General features: G+C 40.3%; 1 protein-coding gene and 1 long non-coding RNA gene across 3 annotated transcripts in view; both read right to left on the bottom strand.

The window, feature by feature from the left end:
- LOC116975181 (neurabin-1-like) overlaps window positions 1-21,630 on the bottom strand; it is a 76,631-nt gene that overhangs the window by 35,305 nt on the left and 19,696 nt on the right. For both annotated transcript variants that reach the window (XM_033023948.1, XM_033023949.1), the window contains exons 2-9: window positions 13,542-13,674; window positions 12,434-12,554; window positions 11,302-11,406; window positions 4,554-4,692; window positions 3,093-3,215; window positions 1,712-1,941; window positions 684-780; window positions 451-595 (exon numbers count right to left, since the gene is read on the bottom strand). In XM_033023948.1, the coding sequence (XP_032879839.1) occupies window positions 451-595; window positions 684-780; window positions 1,712-1,941; window positions 3,093-3,215; window positions 4,554-4,692; window positions 11,302-11,406; window positions 12,434-12,554; window positions 13,542-13,674 (1,093 nt within the window). The remainder of the gene's footprint in view (window positions 1-450; window positions 596-683; window positions 781-1,711; window positions 1,942-3,092; window positions 3,216-4,553; window positions 4,693-11,301; window positions 11,407-12,433; window positions 12,555-13,541; window positions 13,675-21,630) is intronic.
- On the bottom strand, window positions 5,346-7,432 carry LOC116975182. The gene is made up of 3 exons (XR_004412561.1): window positions 6,955-7,432; window positions 5,545-5,550; window positions 5,346-5,356 (listed from the first exon to the last, which is right to left on the bottom strand). It is a non-coding gene; the product is annotated as an uncharacterized LOC116975182 (long non-coding RNA).

The following is a 21,630-nucleotide window of genomic DNA, read 5'->3' as shown; positions in this document are numbered from 1 at the left end:
TCGGTGGTGGTAAGCTACTTCTGTAGCCACAGCTGCCCTGGGGCAGACTGACGGAAGCGTGGCTGCCATTCTGCGCCTACGGCCCCTCCGACCACCACCAATCACTCACACACATTCACACACAGGCAAAGGTGGGTGAAGTGTCTTGCCCAAGGACACAACGACAGTATGCACTCCAAGCGGGATTCGAACCGGCTACCTTCCGGTCGCCAGCCGAACACTTAGCCCATTGCGTCATCTGTCGTCCCAGGATTGGAGAGTTGAGCTACATGTAGTGGTCAAGCAGGATAGGACTTTATTCCTTGGAGCTATAAAATCAAACATAAAGTTGGCTCTAATGCAATTTAATCACAAAAATTGTGTTACATTCAAGAGATCTGTGCAATGTGCTCCTCAGAAACGAAGGCAACAGCAAAAAGGGATATTTCTCCTCTCATGTTTCTGACTTACTTAGGTTTGCATCATTTTCTTCAGTGCAAATTTCTTCAAATTGTTCTTGATTCTCAAACACTGGTTTTTCTTTGTCCAGCTCATTGTAACTGAGCAATGAAGGCATATGTCCAGTAGATTGCAGTTCATTTTTCAGTTCTTGTATCTGAGGAATACACAAGCAAGTTTAACTTTCCCTCCATGAATGAATGTACTTTGTTCAAAAAGAGTAACTATTTTGATTATACTTTTACCTCGTCATGCAAACTCTTCAGCTGTTTAGCATGTTCTTTTTTTTGATCTTCCAGATATTTCCTGTGATCCTCTTCCTTTCTAATAAATTCAATCTCTCTAAAAGAGAAAGAAGATGTATATAAATTTGTATATAATTGAGATTTTATACAAAAATCGATGCAACAACTATTGCAAAGAAATTCAAAAGGGCTACATTGCGCCTAGCCAGTGCAAAATAAATGTAATTGAAAACCCAGAACATCTTGTTTACATTGTCCTTTTCTTTTCACTGTCTTGGATAATTTATGATCCTGCATGTTGTCCGAGTCTGCGTGTCTGCAATGCCGCTGCAAGTAAAACTTTCATCTTACTTGTTTGTACCTTGTCACACGTGTATATGACAATAAATACCTGATTTACATTCTGCATTATTAATCGAGACAATTAATTTTCATGGCACTATGGCATTATTTCTCAAAGCATTTTAATTTATGATCCTTGAACATGCACCCCCACCGAGTGGTTGGAAAACTATCAACATTAATAATAATGAAATTTAAGATGACAAAATTAACAGCACTTTAAAAATGAAAAAAGCAATCCACCTATTCTTAGCTTTTGAATAGGGTTGTCAATCTTTCAGTAGTTCAATAGGGCTGTGGTAGATGTATTAGGATGATGGGATGCAAAGATGTGGCAGCCAGAAAGGAAGTGTAGCCAGCCCCTCAGTTCAGAACTCAATTCAAAATGTTCAGAGGTGGAGCAAGAGGTCAACTACTTGTCTATCTCACTTTCAATTTCTGTCGCTGGCGGTTCAACTTGGAACTGGTGTCCAGCCATTAGCATGTATCTGCCAATTACTTGGCACAATCGGAGCTTCTATCAAATGATTAGAGGTGAGAATTACCTTAGGTGAAAAGGGTGCGTGTGACAAGGAGTTGAAAGTCAAATAATATGCACTAAAACCAGCGTACTAGTTCCATAATTAGGATATTATAAAGGTTTACACTCTTTGCTACTTCTCTGTTTGGGGACATTGAAAGCTTACTTTTGTTGATATTCCTTTATCAACTTCTTGGCCTTATTATATTTCTTCTCCAAAGCATCATGCTGACATTGGGTCTCTTTCAAGTGTTCATTTAGTGTTTTGCAAAGGTTTTGTGCCTCTAACCAGTACTTTTCCACCTTTTCCATTTTTTCCTTGTTTTCTTCAATACTTTGCTGAAGCTGTATCTTTGCATTTTCCCATTCAATCTTCTCTGCTTCAGCAATTTTCAGCTAGTGGAAAATGAAGAACATGCTGGGACTAGAACAATCCATACAAGCATATAGTTTTTCATTCTTAAACTACTCCACCGAAAATCTGAATCTTCCATCAATTCAGATTTCTGCTGGATGGTTTAAATTAAAGCTGGGAGTAGGTATGCAAGTTAGTATAATTTTTGAACCAACATAAAGGCAAGGTCGGATGCTTTACATACAAAGGCTGTTAATACAACATATAAATATTCCATAGTTGAATAGTATGTACATTGGTCAAAACGCATTTTCAACTTGGCCACTTAGCTGGACGATTCATTGTTGAACTGTTTATAACAATTGTCAAGGAATCTTCCAGTGATCCAAATTATTCCTAGGCAAACGGTCAAATTAAATCTTAAAGAAATTTGAAACAAATTGTTGGGACTTAAATGAGAAATAAAAAAGGGTTAAATAATGGAGCATGAGTTGGTTTTGTTAAAAACTTTATTTTTAATTCAAGAGATGGAATACACATTCTGTGTTTTAAAAAAAAACCTCAAATCAGCTTGAAAACACATTTATAAATTTATAATATCTGTCAGAAATATTTAATTAAATATTTAATCAGAGCCACTGGGAGCCAAGACAATTTTCCATTAATTCACTGGTACAGATACGTCTTAAAGTGTTTAAGATCACAATATTCAAATTCAACTTTCAACTGTGGGGAAAGAGAAAGTCCAATCACAGACCTTTGTAGAGGTCATGTCATAAGTGATAGGAGTAGAATTAGGCCATTCGGCCCATCAAGTCTACTCCGCCATTCAATCATGGCTGATCTATCTCTCCCTCCTAACCCCATTCTCCTGCCTTCTCCTCATAACCTCTGACATATGTACTAATCATTAATCTATCTATCTCTGCCTTAAAAGGAGGCAGAGACCTAAGATAAATAATTTACGCAGGCCACTAAAAGCACCAGGATAATGCATAAATATAATCATGCATTTCTGGAGAATAAAAATTAAACATGTATTCCATCTCATCAAGCAACACAAAATGCCTACCAGCATGGTAAATGTATAAATAGCAACATACAATGGTTTATGAATTGCTTGTTACGGGCAGCAGATCAGTTTAAATTAAAACATGAAAACTATCAAGGAAATAAAATACAACAGAGTTACCTCTTTTATCTTAAGAGCAAGTTGGGAATTCATATCACTTGGTTCACATAGATTATCACTTGCAGATAAATTAGGAACTTCATCTATCACCATTGCTTCATCATCTTCAGGAAATTCTTCGGACTTGAAAAAAAAAAATCAGACAGATGTGATGCACAGCAGGTTTAGCATAATATTTTTATCATTGGATACTCACAATTATTCCATGTCTGTGTTCCACAATAAGTATTCTTGTACATCATCCAACACATCTTAAATACTTATCACAGAGTAAAGAAATATTTACTTTTTAAATATAATTACTTTTGTTGATAATATTCTATTAGCCTGAACATGCTAAAGACCCAAGCAATGGAATTTCATTTAACTGTAGATATTGCAGTTTGAACTTTATATTGATAATGTATATCATTAAGACCCCAGGATGAAGCCCACCATGTCTCAAAGACATCACCCCACAGCTTCAACAATATGCCGAGTCCTATTTTCCTGGTGATTGCGATTTCCCCTGATTTTTGTCCTCCCCTCCACTTTCTGAGTTTCAGCTACAGCTGCATCTTTGTCTGTGTTCTCTTATAGGGAAGACTGAAACCAGGTACTTGCTTAATTAATCTGTCAGTCTTGTTTTCCATTATTAATTCCCAGACTCACTTTCTATGGGATCAAAACATACTTTGTTATTTTTTCTTTTATAACATATCTACTGAAACTTCTATTTTCACACTTTGGCCTAGTTTTATTTTGTACTCGAATCCTTTCCTTTCTTATTCATCTTTTAGTCATTCACGATGTTATTTACATTCTGTCCAATCTTTCGACCTATCACTTGTCATTGCATAATTATATGTTTAATTTTTTTAATCAATCTTTAACTTTTTTAGTTAACCGCAAATGGATCCCCCTTTAGAAATTCCTTTCTTGTTGGAATGTATCTACTAAGAAGATATATTAAAAATCCTCATACATGGTTTCCACTATGTTTCAAACGATTGATCATAATTTGAAGTGATAGTTGATTTTATTGACCTCTGCATTCATGACCTGATAATTGCCCTAATGTTTTATTCATCTTGGACAAAATAACTACAACATTCAATTATGATCACTGGGATAGATATCTAGGGTTACCTTCACAATTACGTCCATAATTAATCTTATTTTGTTGCACAATTGCAGAATAGCATGCTTTCTGGTTGGCTTTAGAATGTGCTATTATTGTAAACTAGCCACATTATTAATTCCTCGTTAAGGTTTCCTTTGCCTATCTGAGTTTCCTATCTTTATGCAGATTAATATTCTACTTGGATATTTACTTTCTGTTGAGCTTATTTTACACTTTCTCCTACCAGGTGTTTATGTTCAGGGGCCTATACAACACTTGCATAAATATCTTCTTGCCTTCATTGTCTCTTAATTAACTGCATTGCCACAGGCTTAGATTTAAGCAATAATTCCTCTTACCTGCTCAATATCACTTCCACTATACCGATTACAGCGCTGCTCAAGAAATGCCTCTTGGCATCTTTCCTGTTCTAGTGTTTCACTGATAAGCCGAGCAACCTCACTCTGCTGTCCAGGTTTTTCTCGACCAATAAGAAATCTAATGAAAACATTTTCACATTTTTAATTTTCTCACATTTCATAATTTTATTTTATTTTTCAAAATACATCCGTAAATGCATTATTCTACAAAAGCAAAATGCTTTAAAACCGAATTAAAGCAGAACATTCTGGAAATGCGCTGAAAGCATGGCCAATTGTTGTAGTGTATTTAGACTGCACACATTTCAGACAAACTGTGCCAATGTTGAAATAGTGTATATTGAAGGGAGTGGTCTGAGTGCTGATTAAGTGAACTGAGTATTTTGTGAGTCAAGTGGAGAACATTCTGTCACTACATTCTGCCAAACCAAGCTCAAAAACATTAAGACAAATCCAATCAAGTCAACAACCTCTCCATAAGCATAAAAACTGGAGGGCAAGATCAATAGAATGACCATAAGTTGGGCTAGAAATTAACGGTTGCCCGGTTGCCAATGGCCATCTAAAGTCCCGCCAGGCAACCTAAAAGCCGTGCCATTTTGCCCGGCTTGGCAAGCAAAAAAAATAATTGATGGGTTTTTTTTGCGATGGGTGCGATCGCACCCCCCTTTTTTTCCCCAGAGTAAAAAAAATAAAGAGTGAAAAAAAATAAAAAAATTGGGGCGCAATATTTTTTTATTCTACACCAGGACAGAGGGAGCCTTGCCTTTGGGCTCCTTGGCCTTCGCAGCCATACAGCCACTGGATGACCCTGGCGTTGCGCTCGATGACCGAGAGGGCAGAGGCTTGTTCTTCACCCGGAGCGGCTCGTTGCCGCTATCGCTGCTGCTGTGCCGGTACGGCTCGCTCTCCGAGTCTGGGCAGCTTCACGCTGCAAAACTTGAAGCCAAGGCTTTCAAAGGCGGCAAACTTCTCCCTAGTCACGTTCTTGATCACCTCGAGCTCAAGTCTGCAGTGTTCGAAGAAACTCTCCAAGCCTGAGCAGGCTCGGGAGAAGCAGCAGCTGAGGTCCGAGTGCGAGCGCCGCAATCCGCCTTCACCAACCCGCCGCTTGAGCGGCTCCTTGGGACGATCTGCTGCTGTTTCACGGGGCGTTGCGACTGGGTGGAGGGGAGAGAGGCCGGGGGAGAGGAGGGGGGAGATGAGGGGGGGAGATGGGAGAGGAAGGGAGGGGGGGGGGAGAGGAGGGGGGAGGGCGGGAAAAAGAAAGGAAGAGGTGGAGACAGTAGGCTATGGGAGAGCTGGGAATGGGAGGGGAAGGAGGGAGAAAGCAAGGACTACCTGAAATTGGAGAAGCCAATGTTCATACCACTGGGGTGTAAACTACCCAAGCAAAATATGAGGTGTTGTTCCTCCAATTTGTGGTGGGCCCTGGCCATGGAGGAGGCCCAGGACAGTAAGGTTGGATTCGGTATGGGAGGGGGAAGTTGAAGTGCTGAGCCACCGGGAGATCAGGTTATTGCGAACGGAGTGGAGGTGTTGCGCGAAGCGATCGCCAAGCCTGCGCTTGGTCTCACCGAGGTTGATTCTACGCCGAATAATCCAACCACATTTTTGTTTGGAAATGGAAATAAATAAAATTGCATTCATTGCAATGTGTAAAAAGAGTTGAGATACTATATTATAATTTTGCTGCATGTCATTGTGGTCATCATGTCTTGATTGGTGAATATGTTTAGTTTGTGACTTTATTTGAAACAGAAATAATATGTGAATGCTTCATTGAGCATAATTCCGACTGGTAACTACGCACTTCGTCCGAGCACATTATCGCACGTGCATGCAAGCCGTCTTAAATGACCATCTAAACTGTCATTTGGCAACCTAAAAAGCTGCCTAGGATGCCCGGCTGGCAACAGAGAAAAAAAGTTAAGTGAGAGCCCTAATAAGGTCATCAACTTGAAACCTTAACTCTGTTTCTCTCTGCTAGATGTTGCATGGTCTGTAGTGTATTTCCAGGATTTGTTTCTTCAGAATACAATCATTAGCTGTTTAAAAAAAAAATCAGCTGTTACTAATACTCTGTTGGCAGTTCTCATTGGAGTTTCTCCAGATCACTTGGTTTCAGACTTCATTACAACGTTGATTCACACAACGATTTAATTAATTACTATGAAAACACAAAGAAGGTGCTAGAAAACCAGGATAAGTGCTCAACCAAGAAAACCAAGCCCAAAGCCAAAGTAGTATCTGAACTGCTTATACACATTTATGCTATGAACAATAACTTTATTGTCACATGAACCTAGGTACAGTGAAGTGTTTTGTTTTGCATGCACCCTCGTAAAATCATATAGCAGACCTCACCTAGGCAATACACAAATGTCACCAAGTTTCTGGCCCAGATAAAGTTACAAAAGTTCACCGAACAGTCCTATCTTCCCTCCCCATCTTCTGCCTGCCGCCACACATAGTATGTGGCCCCCCTTCACCCGCCGGGTTGCCCGCCATTCTCGCCCCCCGCCTGGTCCTCTCACCGACCCTCCTCGCTCTCCGCGGCTGCTCACAGGTCACTCCTCACTCGGCGGCGTGTTGGGTGAGCCGGGCGGGTCTTCCGTCATCGGTAAGCAACGGGCAAGCGGGCCTGCTTGAGGGCTTGGCCCCAATTGCCTGGATACCACCAAGCATGTGGCCCGCTGGGACACCCCTGGCGATTGGCTCGCATGAAGTAAAAGTGAATGAGCCAAATTCCAAAGAAACAGTAAGAATGTATGGTCTTGACAACATTTGACTGAGTATGATATCAAGGAGCACTGGTAAAAACTGAAAGCCATTGCAATTAGAGGCTACAACTCTACTGCCTATTATTTGCAATTTTACTGACATTGAATTCAGGCATGGGCATAAAGGTACATGTACTGTGCAGGTCACACAATTGCTCAGTAATGATCATTTCTGACTATCTCACCCTAACATGTCATTATCACCGCCAAATACTCAGACACAACATCCCGAATCAGGAAGATTTGTCCATATCACCCATATCTGGGGTGCCACTAGGCTCGGTGCTGGGAAGCCAATTATTTACAATATATATTAACGATTTAGACAAGGGAATTAAATGTGACATCTCCAAGTTTGTGGATGACACAAAGCTGGGTGGCAGTGTGGGCTGCGATGGGGATGCTATGAGGCTGCAGGGTGACTTGGATAGGTTGGATGAGTGGGTAGATGCAGTATAATGTGGATAACTGTGAGGTTATCCACTTTGGTGGCAAGAACAGGAAGGCAGATTACAGGGCTCTCGCTTAACTTTTTTTCCCTGTTGCCAGCCGGGCAACCTTGGCAGCTTTTTAGGTTGCCAAATGACAGTTTAGGTGGTCATTTAAGATGGCTTGCATGACGCGTGCGATAATGTGCTCGGACGAAGTGCGTAGTTACCAGTCGGAATTATACTCAATGAAGCATTCACATATTATTTCTGCTTCAAATACAGTCACAAACTAAACATATTCACCAATCAAGACATGATATATCTCACAATGACATGCAGCAAAATTATAAGACAGTTTCTCAACTCTTTTTACACATTGCAATTAATGTAATTTCTATTTTGTTGTAAGTTCTTTCCATTTCCAAACAAAAATGTGGTTGGATTATTCAGCGTATGATCAACCTGTGTCAATAAATCCTGGACCATGGTAACATATATGCGTACGTATAGTTGTGAATGTTGCTCATTAAATAACTACAGTACTGATACTCCATATTAAGAACATTGATTTGCCGTTAAAATGAATTCTGTAATAACGTGTCAACGGCAGCAGTGACAATCGAACATTGCAGTTTTAATGTTTCACGTGTTCACAATTTAATTAATCCATCTTTATGGATTAAAACAAATAATGGGAATTAAAACACATTTGATTGCATTCCGTTATCAAACATAGTCAATGTTCGCTCTGAAGACATTTCCAGGACAATAGGGTCAGGGAGGGGTGTGTGTGTGTGTGAATCAGTGCAGGGTGGATAGATGGCTGAGGGGGAGGGGGGGGATTAGAAGGCAGTCGGTGCAGAATGGATGGATTGAGGCAGGTGAATTATTACCTGGTGGTTGGAGTTGGTAAAATTGTGAGGGGAGAGCACGGGGGATGTCAGTGATGTTGAATGGGGGGGTTCAGTACGGGATGGATGGGGGTAGACAAAAGTGCTGGAGAAACTCAGCGGGTGAGGCAGCATCTATGGAGCGAAGGAAATAGGCAATGTTTCGGGTCGAGACCCTTCTTCAGACTGTTCCCCCCATTCTTCTTGAATGGCAGGATCAGTACAGGATGGATGGGGGGGGGGGGGGGGGGGGGGGAGATCAGCGCAGGATGAATGGGGGGGGGGGGGGGGGTCAGTACAGTGTGGATCGGAGGGTCTGTGCCGGATGAATGGGGGATCACTACAGGATGAATGAGAGGAAGGTGCAGGGTAAATGGAGGGTGGGTCAGTACCGGATGAATGCGTGGATTAGTACAGGATGGATGGAGGATCAGTACAGGATGGATGGGGGATCAGTGCAGGATGGATGGAGAAGTGCAGGATGGATGGGAAAGGGGTAAGTACAGGATGAATTGGGGGACCAGTGTAGGATGGATGGGGGGGGGGGGGGGGGGGCGGCAGGAGAATCAATGCGAGGTGGATAGGGTGATCAGTGAGGACTGAATAGAGGCGGGAATGGGGATCAGTGCGGGATGGAGAGGGGTCCCAGGAGAAGGGGGGAGGGGGCGTACAAGAGAAAGAGAGAGAGAGAAGGGGGGCGAGGTATGGAGGAAGGAGGGTCAGCGCTCCTCGGACAACATCGTCCCGCTGCCTTGGCTGTTGGGAACTCCTCGCCACTGCCTCCCTCCTCCGCCAGCCAACAGCAAGGTGCGGGGCCGAGCGGTGCTGTTCAAAGATCCCATAGCTATAGTATCTTTGGTGCAGCTGCTTCAGAAGGGTCGGAGCGAATGACGGGTCCCGAACAGCGGCAGCAGCGGCCGCGAGAGCGGCTCCATCACCTCCTCCTCCCGCACCCCGCCCGCCCTGATAAGGACCGCTGCTTGCAAATGCGCTTTCAATACAAACCCTCCCGCACGCCGAGGCCTCGCCCTCCCACCCTCCTCCCTGCCTCAGCGTGCGGGAGGGTTTGTATTGAAAGCTCCGTTAGTGGATTTGCAAGCAGCGGCCGCTATCAGGGCGGGCGGGAGGAGTAGGAGATGGAGCCGCTGTTCGGGGCCCGTCATTCGCTCAGACACTTCGTCACCACGCACCTAGTATTTTTCTCACGCAATACAGCCATCACCGCTGACACAAAACGTCGCGTACCTTTTCTCCAGAGATGCTGCCTGACCCGCGGAGATACTCCAGTTTTTTGTGTCTGGCTTCGGTGCAAACCAGTATCTGGTTGCCAAGCCGGGCAAAATGACTCGGTGTTTAAGTTGCCCGGCGGCGCTTTGAGTGGTCAATGGCACCCGGGCAATCGTTAATTTCGAGCCCTGAGATTATTATCTGAAAGGTGTCAGATTAGGAAAAGGGGAGGTGCAACGAGACCTGGGCATGTTTGTGCATCAGTCACTGAAAGTAAGCAGGCAGGTACAGCAGGCAGTGAAGAAAGCTAATGGCATGTTGGCCTTCATTGCGAGAGGATTTGAGTTTAAAAGCAAGGAGGTCCTACTGCAGTGTGCAGGGCACTGGTGAGACCGCACGTGGAGTATTGTGTGTAATTTTTGTCTCCCAATTTGAGGAAGGACATTATTGCTATTGAGGGAGTGCAGCGTAGGTTCACCAGGTTAATTCCCGGGATGGCGGGACTGACATATGATGAAAGAATGGGTCGACTGGGCTTGTATTCACTGGAATTTAGAAGGATGAGAGGATATTTTATAGAAACATATAAAATTCTTAAGGGATTGGACAGGCTAGATGCGGGAAAAATGTTCCCGATGTTGGGGGAGTCCAGAACCAGGGGTCACAGTTTAAGAATAAGGGGTAGTCCACTTAGGACTGACGTGATGGAAAGAAAATTCACCCAGAGAGTTGTGAATCTGTGGAATTCTCTGCCACAGAAGACAGTGGAGGCCAATTCACTGAATGTTTTCAAGAGTTAGATTTAGCTCTTAGGGCTAAAGGAATCAAGGGATATGGAGAAAAAGCAGGAACGGGGTAGTGATTTTAGATGATCAGCCATGAAAAATATTGAATGGCGGTGCTGGCTTGAAGGGCCTACTTCTGCACCTAATTTTCTATGTTTCTATAAATACTGTATATATAATTCTCAACTCTCTTGCAGGGCAATTTAAGAAGGCAGTTATGAACTTGGTTCCAACTGAGGCTATATGAGCCAAACCAACATGGGAGAGGAAATCTTGTTCCTTTAAAGGATTTAATAATCCAGGTATGTCGATTTTCATTACTGGTTCTAATTTATTATTTCATCTTAAGGTAATTAATTAAACTTTACCAGGTACTGCATAAGAACTCATTTGAAGTCAGCAATAGCACAGGTTTCCAGATCATAATTACAAGGACATAATCATTGTGCTTTGGTACCCTCCCTGAGTTTACAAGAAACTAATGAGTCTAGTTAATAATGAAGTAAAAACAATACTCCTTTTCGCAAAACGGTGCAAGTTAAATATATATAAAATTATTGATCCATGTCTATCGCCTCTATTGTATAAATTGATTTATTACAACCACTTACCTGACCATACCTTTGGTGTTCTTCAATACAGTGGCTGCAAACATTTGTGTAACCCCAACCAAACTGACACCATCCACTTCAACTATCTGGTCATTCACCTGGATTCTGCAATAAAGAATACAAATTTATGCTCTGTGGTACAGTATATTTTATCCGATGAATTTCAAGCAGCTTTTATGAGCAAACTGCAGTACAAAGACAACCACTATTTTCTTTTCAAAAATTAGTCAGATTTTCTTAGATAAGCAGTTAAGCAAATTTAATAAAAAGGCAATTTTTTCGTGTCGCTGCAGAGTTTTAGATTCAAAGATACTACTTTGAAATAGATCATGTTTAAACTCAAGTCACAAGAAAACCAACAATCAGATACAGTGACTCCATGGATTTCAACGGAAAGGAACATGGTACAGAAGACAATTTATAGGTAATTATATGTTCTTGATATAATTATGTTAATTAAATGCATTTGCTTTGCGTATCTAATACTTTAAAGTGTTTTTTTAAATGTTATAGTTTTGATAATATTTGTACCTCAAAGGCTCATTTTAAATGTTCCTAATCATTTTCAATCTCGCAGCTTTATCAAACCATTTGCATGGGATTAATGATCAATGAAGCCTTGTGGTACCTATTGCCTTACTAATCATGTTATGGCTGGTTTCTTTCTAGACTTTTATACAGGTGGACAGAATAAGAACAGAATTAACAAGTGCATGAACAGTGAACAATAAACAATGTTATAGATATTTTGGATTGACGATCTTTGTTTCTCCAGGTATCATACAAGTTATAGAAGATATGCCAGGCTACATATGCTTCAGTAGACACAAAGTTGCAGTAACTCAGCGGGACAGGCAGCATCTCTGGGGAAGGAATGGGTGGCATTTCTGCTTAAGTGACTGCTTTCAGAAAAGGATTTGCAATTTTAAGATAAGATCAAAAATGTTTAGGAAAAAAGGCAGTCAAATTGCATTTTTATCTGAATACCGAACTATTACTCCAATTGCAAATGCACCATTTTTCACTCTTAATTCCTTATCATTCAAAAAATGCAAGACAAGGTCTGTTATTTGATCAATCCATAGCTAGATACACCAAACTCCAAAGAAGATACATTTAGTTAACGTCTTACCGTTTATCTCTACATGCAGCTCCACCCTCAGTGATAGTCTTCACAAAAATTCCCAATTTTTCAAGTCCTTGATCTGCACCAACACCCATGCCAATAATGCTAATTCCAAGTCCACCTTCACCTAAATGTTTGATACATTTTTAAACAAAGTTCATTTGTTTTAAAACAATGATCATGCTCACTTATTTAGCAAGTCTACTGTAGTAAAATATCCCCATCTCCTTCAAAAAAGTACATGGTGATTTGGTTAAAGTAAAAAATCATGCATTAGCTTGGGCATGGGGTGTTGGACAATGTCAAATAAATACATACTGAGGAGGATTCCGAGGTTATGGGGAAATATTGGAAGACTGATGAGTGAAGTAGTTTGATAGCTGAAAATATCTGTGGATATGAACCGTTTTGCGCACATGGTACATGAATTTTGGGCTAGATAATGAACTAGTTGTAAACTGTATTGAGTTATGAATAGTAATGAAGCCATTAAGTTTGAGCTCACTATTTCAGTTCAGAAATTTAAATTAAAGTAATTAAATAGATATGAAGTTTTAAAAGCTATTCTCAGTAATAATAACCATGAAAACTATCAGTGGCCATAAAAAAAGCATCCGGTTTAGATATCTTTCAGTGATGGAAGTGTACTATCCTTATCTAGTGTGAACTATATGTCACTCCAGTGCCTCCAATGGGATTCATTCTTAATTGCAATTGGGGGTTCACAACCCATGAATGAATGGATGAATGAATAAATAAATAATCTGAATGCATTGTTCCATTGACATCTCTTTCTCTTTGGCAATTACCAAAAAACAAATGACAGATGTGTCAGCAATGTGATTCAAACAATTCTTCATGTCACCCTGAAAAACACTACAAATACTTTCTGCAATGGTTAACTTTGCATTAGAATATGATACTTTATCTAAAAGGCTGAAAAAACTTAGACTTTGTACAGTTGTTGGAAATAATTTAAATATATTTCTATATGCATGTCAAATTCCATATTTTCATTATCTGATATTTTATAAATATCTTTAGAAACAACTATTTGTTAGCTGATTAAGTAGGAAAAGAGAGCCAACAACAAAACAGCTACTTTAAAACTCACCCTTCTCAATTTCAACTGGAAAAACATCCATCTTTTCCACTCTCTTCTCCAATTCGTATTCTGCCGATGCTGCCACAGGATCAACGTCCTCATTTCGCCTATCGTAATCATCATTTGAATAGGTACTGTAAACCTGCAAAAAAATTGTGAAATGTTGCCGTCTTCCATACCATCATTAAATTTCAAATCAACTAATTTCATATCTCACCAATGTTTTTCAGTAAAAATACAGTAAACAGTTACTAGGAAAATGCTACTGCTCACAAATATATTGGGACTATGCTGAAGCAAGTACATTTGTTGTAATCCTCCAATGTTCGTATTGTATAGACGTACAATAGAACATGCTACCCAAAACTTTATACTGCACTGCCATTAACTAGAACTTTAAAAAAATGTCTGCTTGGCTCAAGCAGAAGGTCTAAATTCAACTTCTGTTTTAAAACTTCACTACCAATGGAATGTATAAACTAAAACCATGATTTTCCACAAAAAAGTAAAAGACAAAAAGACTCATTCATTTTATTTGCTTTCCAAATATTAAATGAAATATTTGATGCATTTGATGTGCAAAGACGACTGCACTTAAAAAGCAATAAAATGTTAACTGTCCCTTCCCAGATTTCCATTTCAGGGATTCACATATTTAACCTGGCCAGTGAACACGATGGAACTTGTTACCACAGCAAAATCTCTGGGCTGGGACAAGCCATGGCAGTCAAGGGAAGAGGGATATAACAGCTTTCTAACAGGAGGAGATGAGAGAGACTACAGTTTAGTTTAGAGATACAACACGGAAACAGGCCCTTTCGCCCACTGAATCCATGCTGACCAGCGATACCAGCTATCCTACAAACACTAAGGGTAATTTTACAATTACAATTATACCAAGCCAATTAACGTACAAACTCCATACAGACAAGCACCCATAGTCACAGTCGAACATGGGTCTCTGGCACTGTAAGGCAGCAACTCTACCGCTGCAGTTTGTCTGCCACTGCCACTGAAGTCACGGCAATGGATGATTTTAGAAAAATAATTAAACAATCCATGGTAAAACATAAAGTTAAAGTGACACAAGGATTATAAGAAGTACATTTCATTATCTTCAAATTCTGATAAGGGATTAGGGGAGTAGAGGAATTGGAAGAAAATCCAGAAATAGGAGAAATAGTAATTAGTTATGACGACTATTAACTGTGCTTCCTGTAACAGAATCACCTCCAGATCTGGATAGTGCCAATCCTGGCCACAAATCCAAAATATATTGCAAATCAATGGCAATAAAAATGATAAAGTAGGGAAACAGTAGCAGATTCAGTTAACATAACATATGAAGAACCCGATTTTAACAAAATATACACTTTGCATGGAAAAAAGCAAGATACTGTGGAAGGATAGTTGTTATAATTTTTCAGTAATGCATAAATTGGAAAATTAAGATTGAACCCACATACCAAGATGTAAGTCACATGAAATAAATCTACCACTCTTGGCAAAAGTGCATCTTTTGGCACACCAATTGTTCCAAGTTTATTATGTAGACTTAACCAAAAAACATTACATATTATCCTATCTTTTTTCTCCAGAGATGCTGCCTCTTATAACATTATATATTATTTGATAAAATCATAATTTGTATAAATTTGTGAATACTGTGATCCTTTTTCTTATTTAAGACAAATATTCTACTGTCAAATCGAGAATGCTGTAGCAGAACTCATAATAAATTTAGTTGCAGTAATTATTTAGTTTTGTGATGTAAATAAAAATGAATATTACCATTTTTCAAGTTGGAAATGCATAATCCTCACAAAATGTTTCCTCGCGGCTTTCACACTAAATAATCTTTAATTAAACTATTGGATTTTAGCAGAGTATTGCAAAGCCTTAGGAAATATACTACTGCGCACAATTTTCTATTGACTTCATTTTTTGGGATGTGGGATTTCTGATGAGGCCGGCATTTACTACACACTCCAAATTGAGAAAATGGTGGTGAGCCAACTTCTTGAACTGTTGCAGTCCTTCTGATGAAGATACTACACAGAGCTAGTAAATCAAGAACTGCATGATTAAGATCCAAAACCATCCAAGACAACAAATCATCTACTGCAGGAACTCAGCGAATCGAGCAGCATCTACAGATGGAAAAGACCTGTTCAGGAAAGTCAGATTGGTGTGGACTTGGAGGGCAACATGTATTCCTGCGTGCATAGTGGTTGAGGATGTGGGATTGGGGATGGAGTTGGATTCACTGGAGATGGTCTTGGAGGGGAGGATGCTCCTCAAACTGCAGAGCATCTTGGACAATACCCTTTCCATGACACACTGGCCAACCTGAGGAGCACCTTCAGCAACAGACTGGTTCCACCAAGGTGCAGCACAGAACGCCACAGGAGATCCTTTTTCCCTGTGACTATCAAACTGTACAACTCCTCCCCCTTCTGTCGTGGGGTAAACTGATTCCCCTTCTCCCCCTCCCCAATCTTTGCACATCCCCAATCCTGGACTTTCCACTCATCCCTTTAATTTCATGTTTCATGTATCTTGTTGAGTTTTATGACTGGTGGCCGACCAATTTCCCTCCTGGGATAAATAAAGTTCTATCGTATCGTATTGGGAGAGGCTATCAGATTGGGAGTAGCCCCAGCCACTAACTGAAGCTGGAATACATTTCAGCCACTAGGTGGTGGTGGCATAGGGAATTAACATTTAGGGTGACTTATACAATGCATCAAATCAGATGTTCTTTCCTGTTTGCAGGAATTTGTTGCAACATTGACTTCCGGAGCAATTGTCTTCGTCTACATTATGTTAGAAGCTTTCTAGTCCTAGATAAAAACCAAGGGTCATTTTGATGAGTGGGTATTAATTATTTTATATCCATGAGTTTCAATTTTCTTCTCAGATAAATACTGTGTTCCAAATTCAGCCTTAAAATCGCAACGTTTTCTAATCTGACAACTCAGTAGTACAGTAACTACAAGACAACTAACTTCAAGATTGAGGGCGAAGAAATGTGAACATGATTTAACGAGATACAAAATATTGAATACATATACACGAGATACATATATTTGAATAAATTAACTACATTTATTCTCTCAAAATGATAGGGAAGAGGTAATAATAATAATAATGGATGGGATTTATATAGCGCCTTTCTAATACTCAAGGCGCTTTACATCGCATTATTCATTCACTCCTCTGTCACACTCGGTGGTGGTAAGCTACTTCTGTAGCCACAGCTGCCCTGGGGCAGACTGACGGAAGCGTGGCTGCCAATCTGCGCCTACGGCCCCTCCGACCACCACAAATCACTCACACACATTCACACACAGGCAAAGGTGGGTGAAGTGTCTTGCCCAAGGACACAACGACAGTATGCACTCCAAGCGGGATTCGAACCGGCTACCTACCGGTTGCCAGCCGAACACTTAGCCCATTGTGCCATCTGTCGTCCCAGTTTTATTGTCCCAGGATATTGTCACTGTACTTCACCATTCAGCAAATTTGATGAGTATACAATCCCAACACCAGAGGCAACAGGGCCTTGATCAGCTGGAATCTGCCTCACATCAAAACTATGTTCCTGTGGACATGCTGAAACAAGCAGCATGCTTCAAAGGGTTTGCCGCTCATAAGATTCAGTTCTGCAATGGCTTCTGCATAATACTTTAAAAAATGTTTGCCCAGCCCACACATACAGGTAGGCCCAAGTTTAAACAGATCCCATCCAATTCGGAACCAGTTATTCTCATTTCACGGCAGGCTAATAACTCATCTTGTGCTGCTATAAATGATTTCAAAGTCTAATATGGGTAAACAAAAAAATCTTAGCTGCTGTATGTTGGCTTCTGATGTTTAGATGTGTTCAGGTTTATATTTGAGGACTTTACTTCATATTTTTCCCTTTAGTTTTCTGCAAGATCGTTAAGATTTTACAGGCAAAAATGTGCTTTCCTACCTTTTATAAAATTAACCTTGTTTAGGATTTCACAGTACACAGTGGTCAGCACAGTAGCGCAGCTGGTATAGCTGCTGCCTCACAGTGCCAGATACCCGGGTTCGATTCTGACCTCGGCTGCAGTTTGTGTGGAGTTTACACGTTCTCCCTGTGACTGCGTGTGTTTCCACTGGGTGCTCCAGGTTCTTCCCACCTCCCAAAGACGGGCGGGTTAGCCGGTTAATTGGCAACTGCGAATTGCCACTAGTGTGTAGGGAGTGAATGTGAAAGGATGATCGATGGCCGGTGTGGACTCGGTGGGCCGTAGGTCCTGTGCCATTATGTATCTCTAAACTAAACTAAATAAAATGTTTCTGTGCATGGCGTCATTTCAGTTAAATATTGGGAAACTATTTATTGAAATGGAAACTTCTAGTAGCTATGCATTACAAAGATGACCTGCTATCCTCAAAACTGCACTGTTCCAGTAGCTTCGAATGAGATGGAGTGCAACGCTTTGATGCAGATCACGATAGTCTTAAAAGAAAATCTATCATCCATTCTGGGCACCTGTAGCATACTTATGGAAACTGGAAGGTCAGGACCCTTCTTCAGACTGACCCCGAGTTACTCCAGCATTTTGTATCCTTTTGTGTAAACCAGCATCTGCAGTTCCTTGTTTCTACTTGGTCCTCGATTTTCCCTGTACTTGTGAATACCCCATCAATAGAAATTCTTTTCACTAACACCACACTGAATCATATATGCAACTCCATAATCTGTCTGACCCATTGCCAAGTTGTATGCGACTCAAGCCTATAAAATGATGAAAGGTTTTGATAGTTTGGATACAGAGAAAATGTTTCCACTTGGGAAAAGCATAACTAAAGACCATGAATGTAAAATAGAATAAAGAGAAACCTTACTCACAGTAGTGATAATTTGGAACTTGTTTCCACCAGAGGTTACTGAACCAATAGTACAGAAACATTTAAAAGGGCATCGCAATTTATAAAATGAAAAAGATAATAGTGAAATGCAAATAGACTTTGATGAGGAAAGGAGACTCCAACGAAGTGCCCATTGGTTACACTAAATAAAGTAAAAGAATGATTAGATGAACATTGAATATTAGCCTATATCAACTAGAAGTATAACAGATTGCACAGCTATAATAAATGTAAACGCTGACCTATTGGAATCTGAGACAAGTGTTCATACTGAGAAATATTAAAGAGATAGAGACATGAAACAAATATTTTGTACCAGTCTTCTCAGTGGAAGATAGTCATTAAGGGTGCTACGAAGAAGCATACATTGGGGAACTTAAATGGATTAATATCTAAAGAGATCAAGTGCAAGGCATACTAGTAAGATTGAGGATGACAAATCCTCTGGACCTCAGCAGGGATGCACGATAAGTAACTAAAGAAAAAGTAGCCATGATCACAATGAATGGCGGTGCTGGCTCGAAGGGTCAAATGGCCTCCTCCTGCACCTATTTTATATGTATGTATGTTTCTAAGTAGTCGAGTTTTCTGGATTACTATATTTTTTGGATTCTGGAAAAGTTCCAGAAGATCAGAAAACAGTAATGCTCCCTAGATTACAAATTCCCAATTTAGGAGATTGCTAGGATTGATGACAAAGGATTTACCAGCTGCTGTGGGGCTGTTGGTATCGTCTGCCGGGTAGGAGGAGCAGGGCATTTCTATGTGCCTTGACTACCCCCCCCCCCCATCTCGAGCCAGAACATCAAGCCAAGCACATCTGGGAGTACTGGGTCACTCTTTCACTCAAGGAGGCAGTGAGGCCGGCTGGTGGCCGCCCTTCCCATACTTGCTTGCTCTCCCCATCATTATTTTTTATTGTGATCCTCTCCCATACATTACTTTGTTCATTTCCGACTTATGAACAGTTCGGTTTACAAACAGTTCTCAGAAACTGAGCCCTGTCGGAACCGGGAGTCTGCCTGTAAAGAGGACCTGGTGCACGTAGCTCATTTCCAAAAGACATCCAACAGAATGCTGCAAAAAAGGTTACTGCACAAGCTAAAGGCTCGTATTAACATATTCCTATGATAAAGATTGCTTTATTTACACTTAAGCAAAGGGTAGGAACAAACATTTTCAATTTATCGGGCAGTGATCAAGGATCAATGCTGGGTCCTCGCCTGCATACAATCAAAATTCATCATCTAGATTAGGAATCACATGTAATATGGTAATGCACCCACATTTATTAATGATGCAAAGATAGGTGTGAATTTAAGATTCAAGGACACAAAAGTATTTGCGAAGGAATCTAGACAGGTTTTCTGTGTGGGTAAAAATATATAAATTAGAATACAAAATGGAGAAATACAAGATTAATTAACTTTCAAAAGAACAGAAAAGTAGATTAGTTTAAAATTTAAAAAATGTTGATATTCAGAAGAATCTGGTGCCATAAAAGAATGATAGTTAGCATGAGGGAATAGTAAATAATTACAGCAAATCCAATGAAAACTAACTGCACACAAGAGCTTGGGGGACTTCATTTGGATGCGCATAACATAATTCAAGCAAACATCTGCATAAGTTATGTCCTCCTCTTAATGATTACAACACACAAGTCATTAGAGATAGGTGCGCCATGAATGAGAGTTTACAATTACATGGAAGTTGCACTAGGACAAAATAAAGAGTCTTTCGTGCGCCATAAGCACTAGTAGGGTGGCAGAAAATGCAATCCAGGAAGCCACAGCTGCTTGATTTGAAGTGGATACTGGAAGGCATTGTATCTACATAAATGGATACAGGAGTCAAGGGAGGAGTCTCGGATGGACCATAAGGAAGAAGTTGGATAGAAACACTGGAAGTAGTTTTCACTTTGCAGGCTTGCTCCTGAGTTTATGAACACATGCGCAGCGGCACTTCTTTTCTCCAAAAGCTTCACAAATATTGGAAATTATGCCTTGTTCTCTTTGGAATAGAAACGTCTGCAAGGGGATCTGATAGAGAGATTTAAAAATCATGGATCAAACAGAGAGTAGAAAAAGAGAAAATGCTCTCATTGGTGCAAGCGTCAAGAACAGGGAGCATGGAATTATGGCAACTGCCAAAAAAGCCAAGAGTAACCACATGTAGCACATGGAGGGTCTAAAAGGCACTGCCAGAAGTAGTAGCAGAGGCAGGTTCAAATGTAGCTTTGAAAAGGAGAGGGTTAAGTATATGAAGGAAAATAATTTGTAGGCCTCTGGGGAGAATTGGAAGGAATGACATTAGCCAAATTGCTCCTGCATAGAGCCTGTACAGATTCAATAGACCAAATGACCACGTTCCATGCTCTTACGATTAAGTGATCTAGGACACGGTTGTTAGTACAACATTACAAACTTTTGGAGACTGCAGAGTGCAGTTATCATCTCATAAAAGGAGAAAGGATTGCCTTTCACTAGTGTTTCACTAGATTGATTGCTAGGAGGAGGTGCTTATTAACCTTTTAGGAAACATTGAGTGAAGGATGTGGAGTGATCTCATTGAAACATGCAAGATTCCAAAGGGTCCGTTTGGGGAGATGATGTGAGAATGTTTTCTTTGGTGAGTACAGTTAAAGGAAAAAAGAATTAAGAAACAGAATCAACTACTGAAAATAAGATGAGGAAGAGAGCTATGAATCTTTAGAATTTTCAATCCCAGAAGGTAGTGGATACAGAATTCTAAAATAAAATTGAGGCTGAGATGGATATTTTGGGGGATTTTAAGGGGTGCAAGAATATTGGGGATCTGTTTTGTCCTCCATTTTACAAAATAGTTTGCTAATGTTTAAATTCCAAAGGGTATTGATGCACAAATGTTACAGATGTCAGTGACCTAATTTACCATTACCAGATTTTCAATTTTTGCTTCAATTTCACAGCAGATGCAGTGTTCCTCCCTTTAACTTGAACAAGTTGAAAAAGATCAAAATAAACAACACTGGACAACTGTGTTAATCCAAAACTCTAATAATCCAGCAGACTGGAGTTTGATAGTGCACAACTAGCAAATTTTCTGCACTATTAGATAACACTCTTAAGAATGCACCCATCCATTATAACTTTACTTCCTTTTAAAATGTTATACAGCTGTATATATTTTTTTCAGTAAAACAAAGTTC

The sequence above is a fragment of the Amblyraja radiata genome, chromosome 7 (assembly GCF_010909765.2).
Source record: "Amblyraja radiata isolate CabotCenter1 chromosome 7, sAmbRad1.1.pri, whole genome shotgun sequence".
Taxonomy (NCBI): domain Eukaryota; kingdom Metazoa; phylum Chordata; class Chondrichthyes; order Rajiformes; family Rajidae; genus Amblyraja; species Amblyraja radiata.
This window is presented reverse-complemented; position numbering and strand designations above follow the sequence as displayed.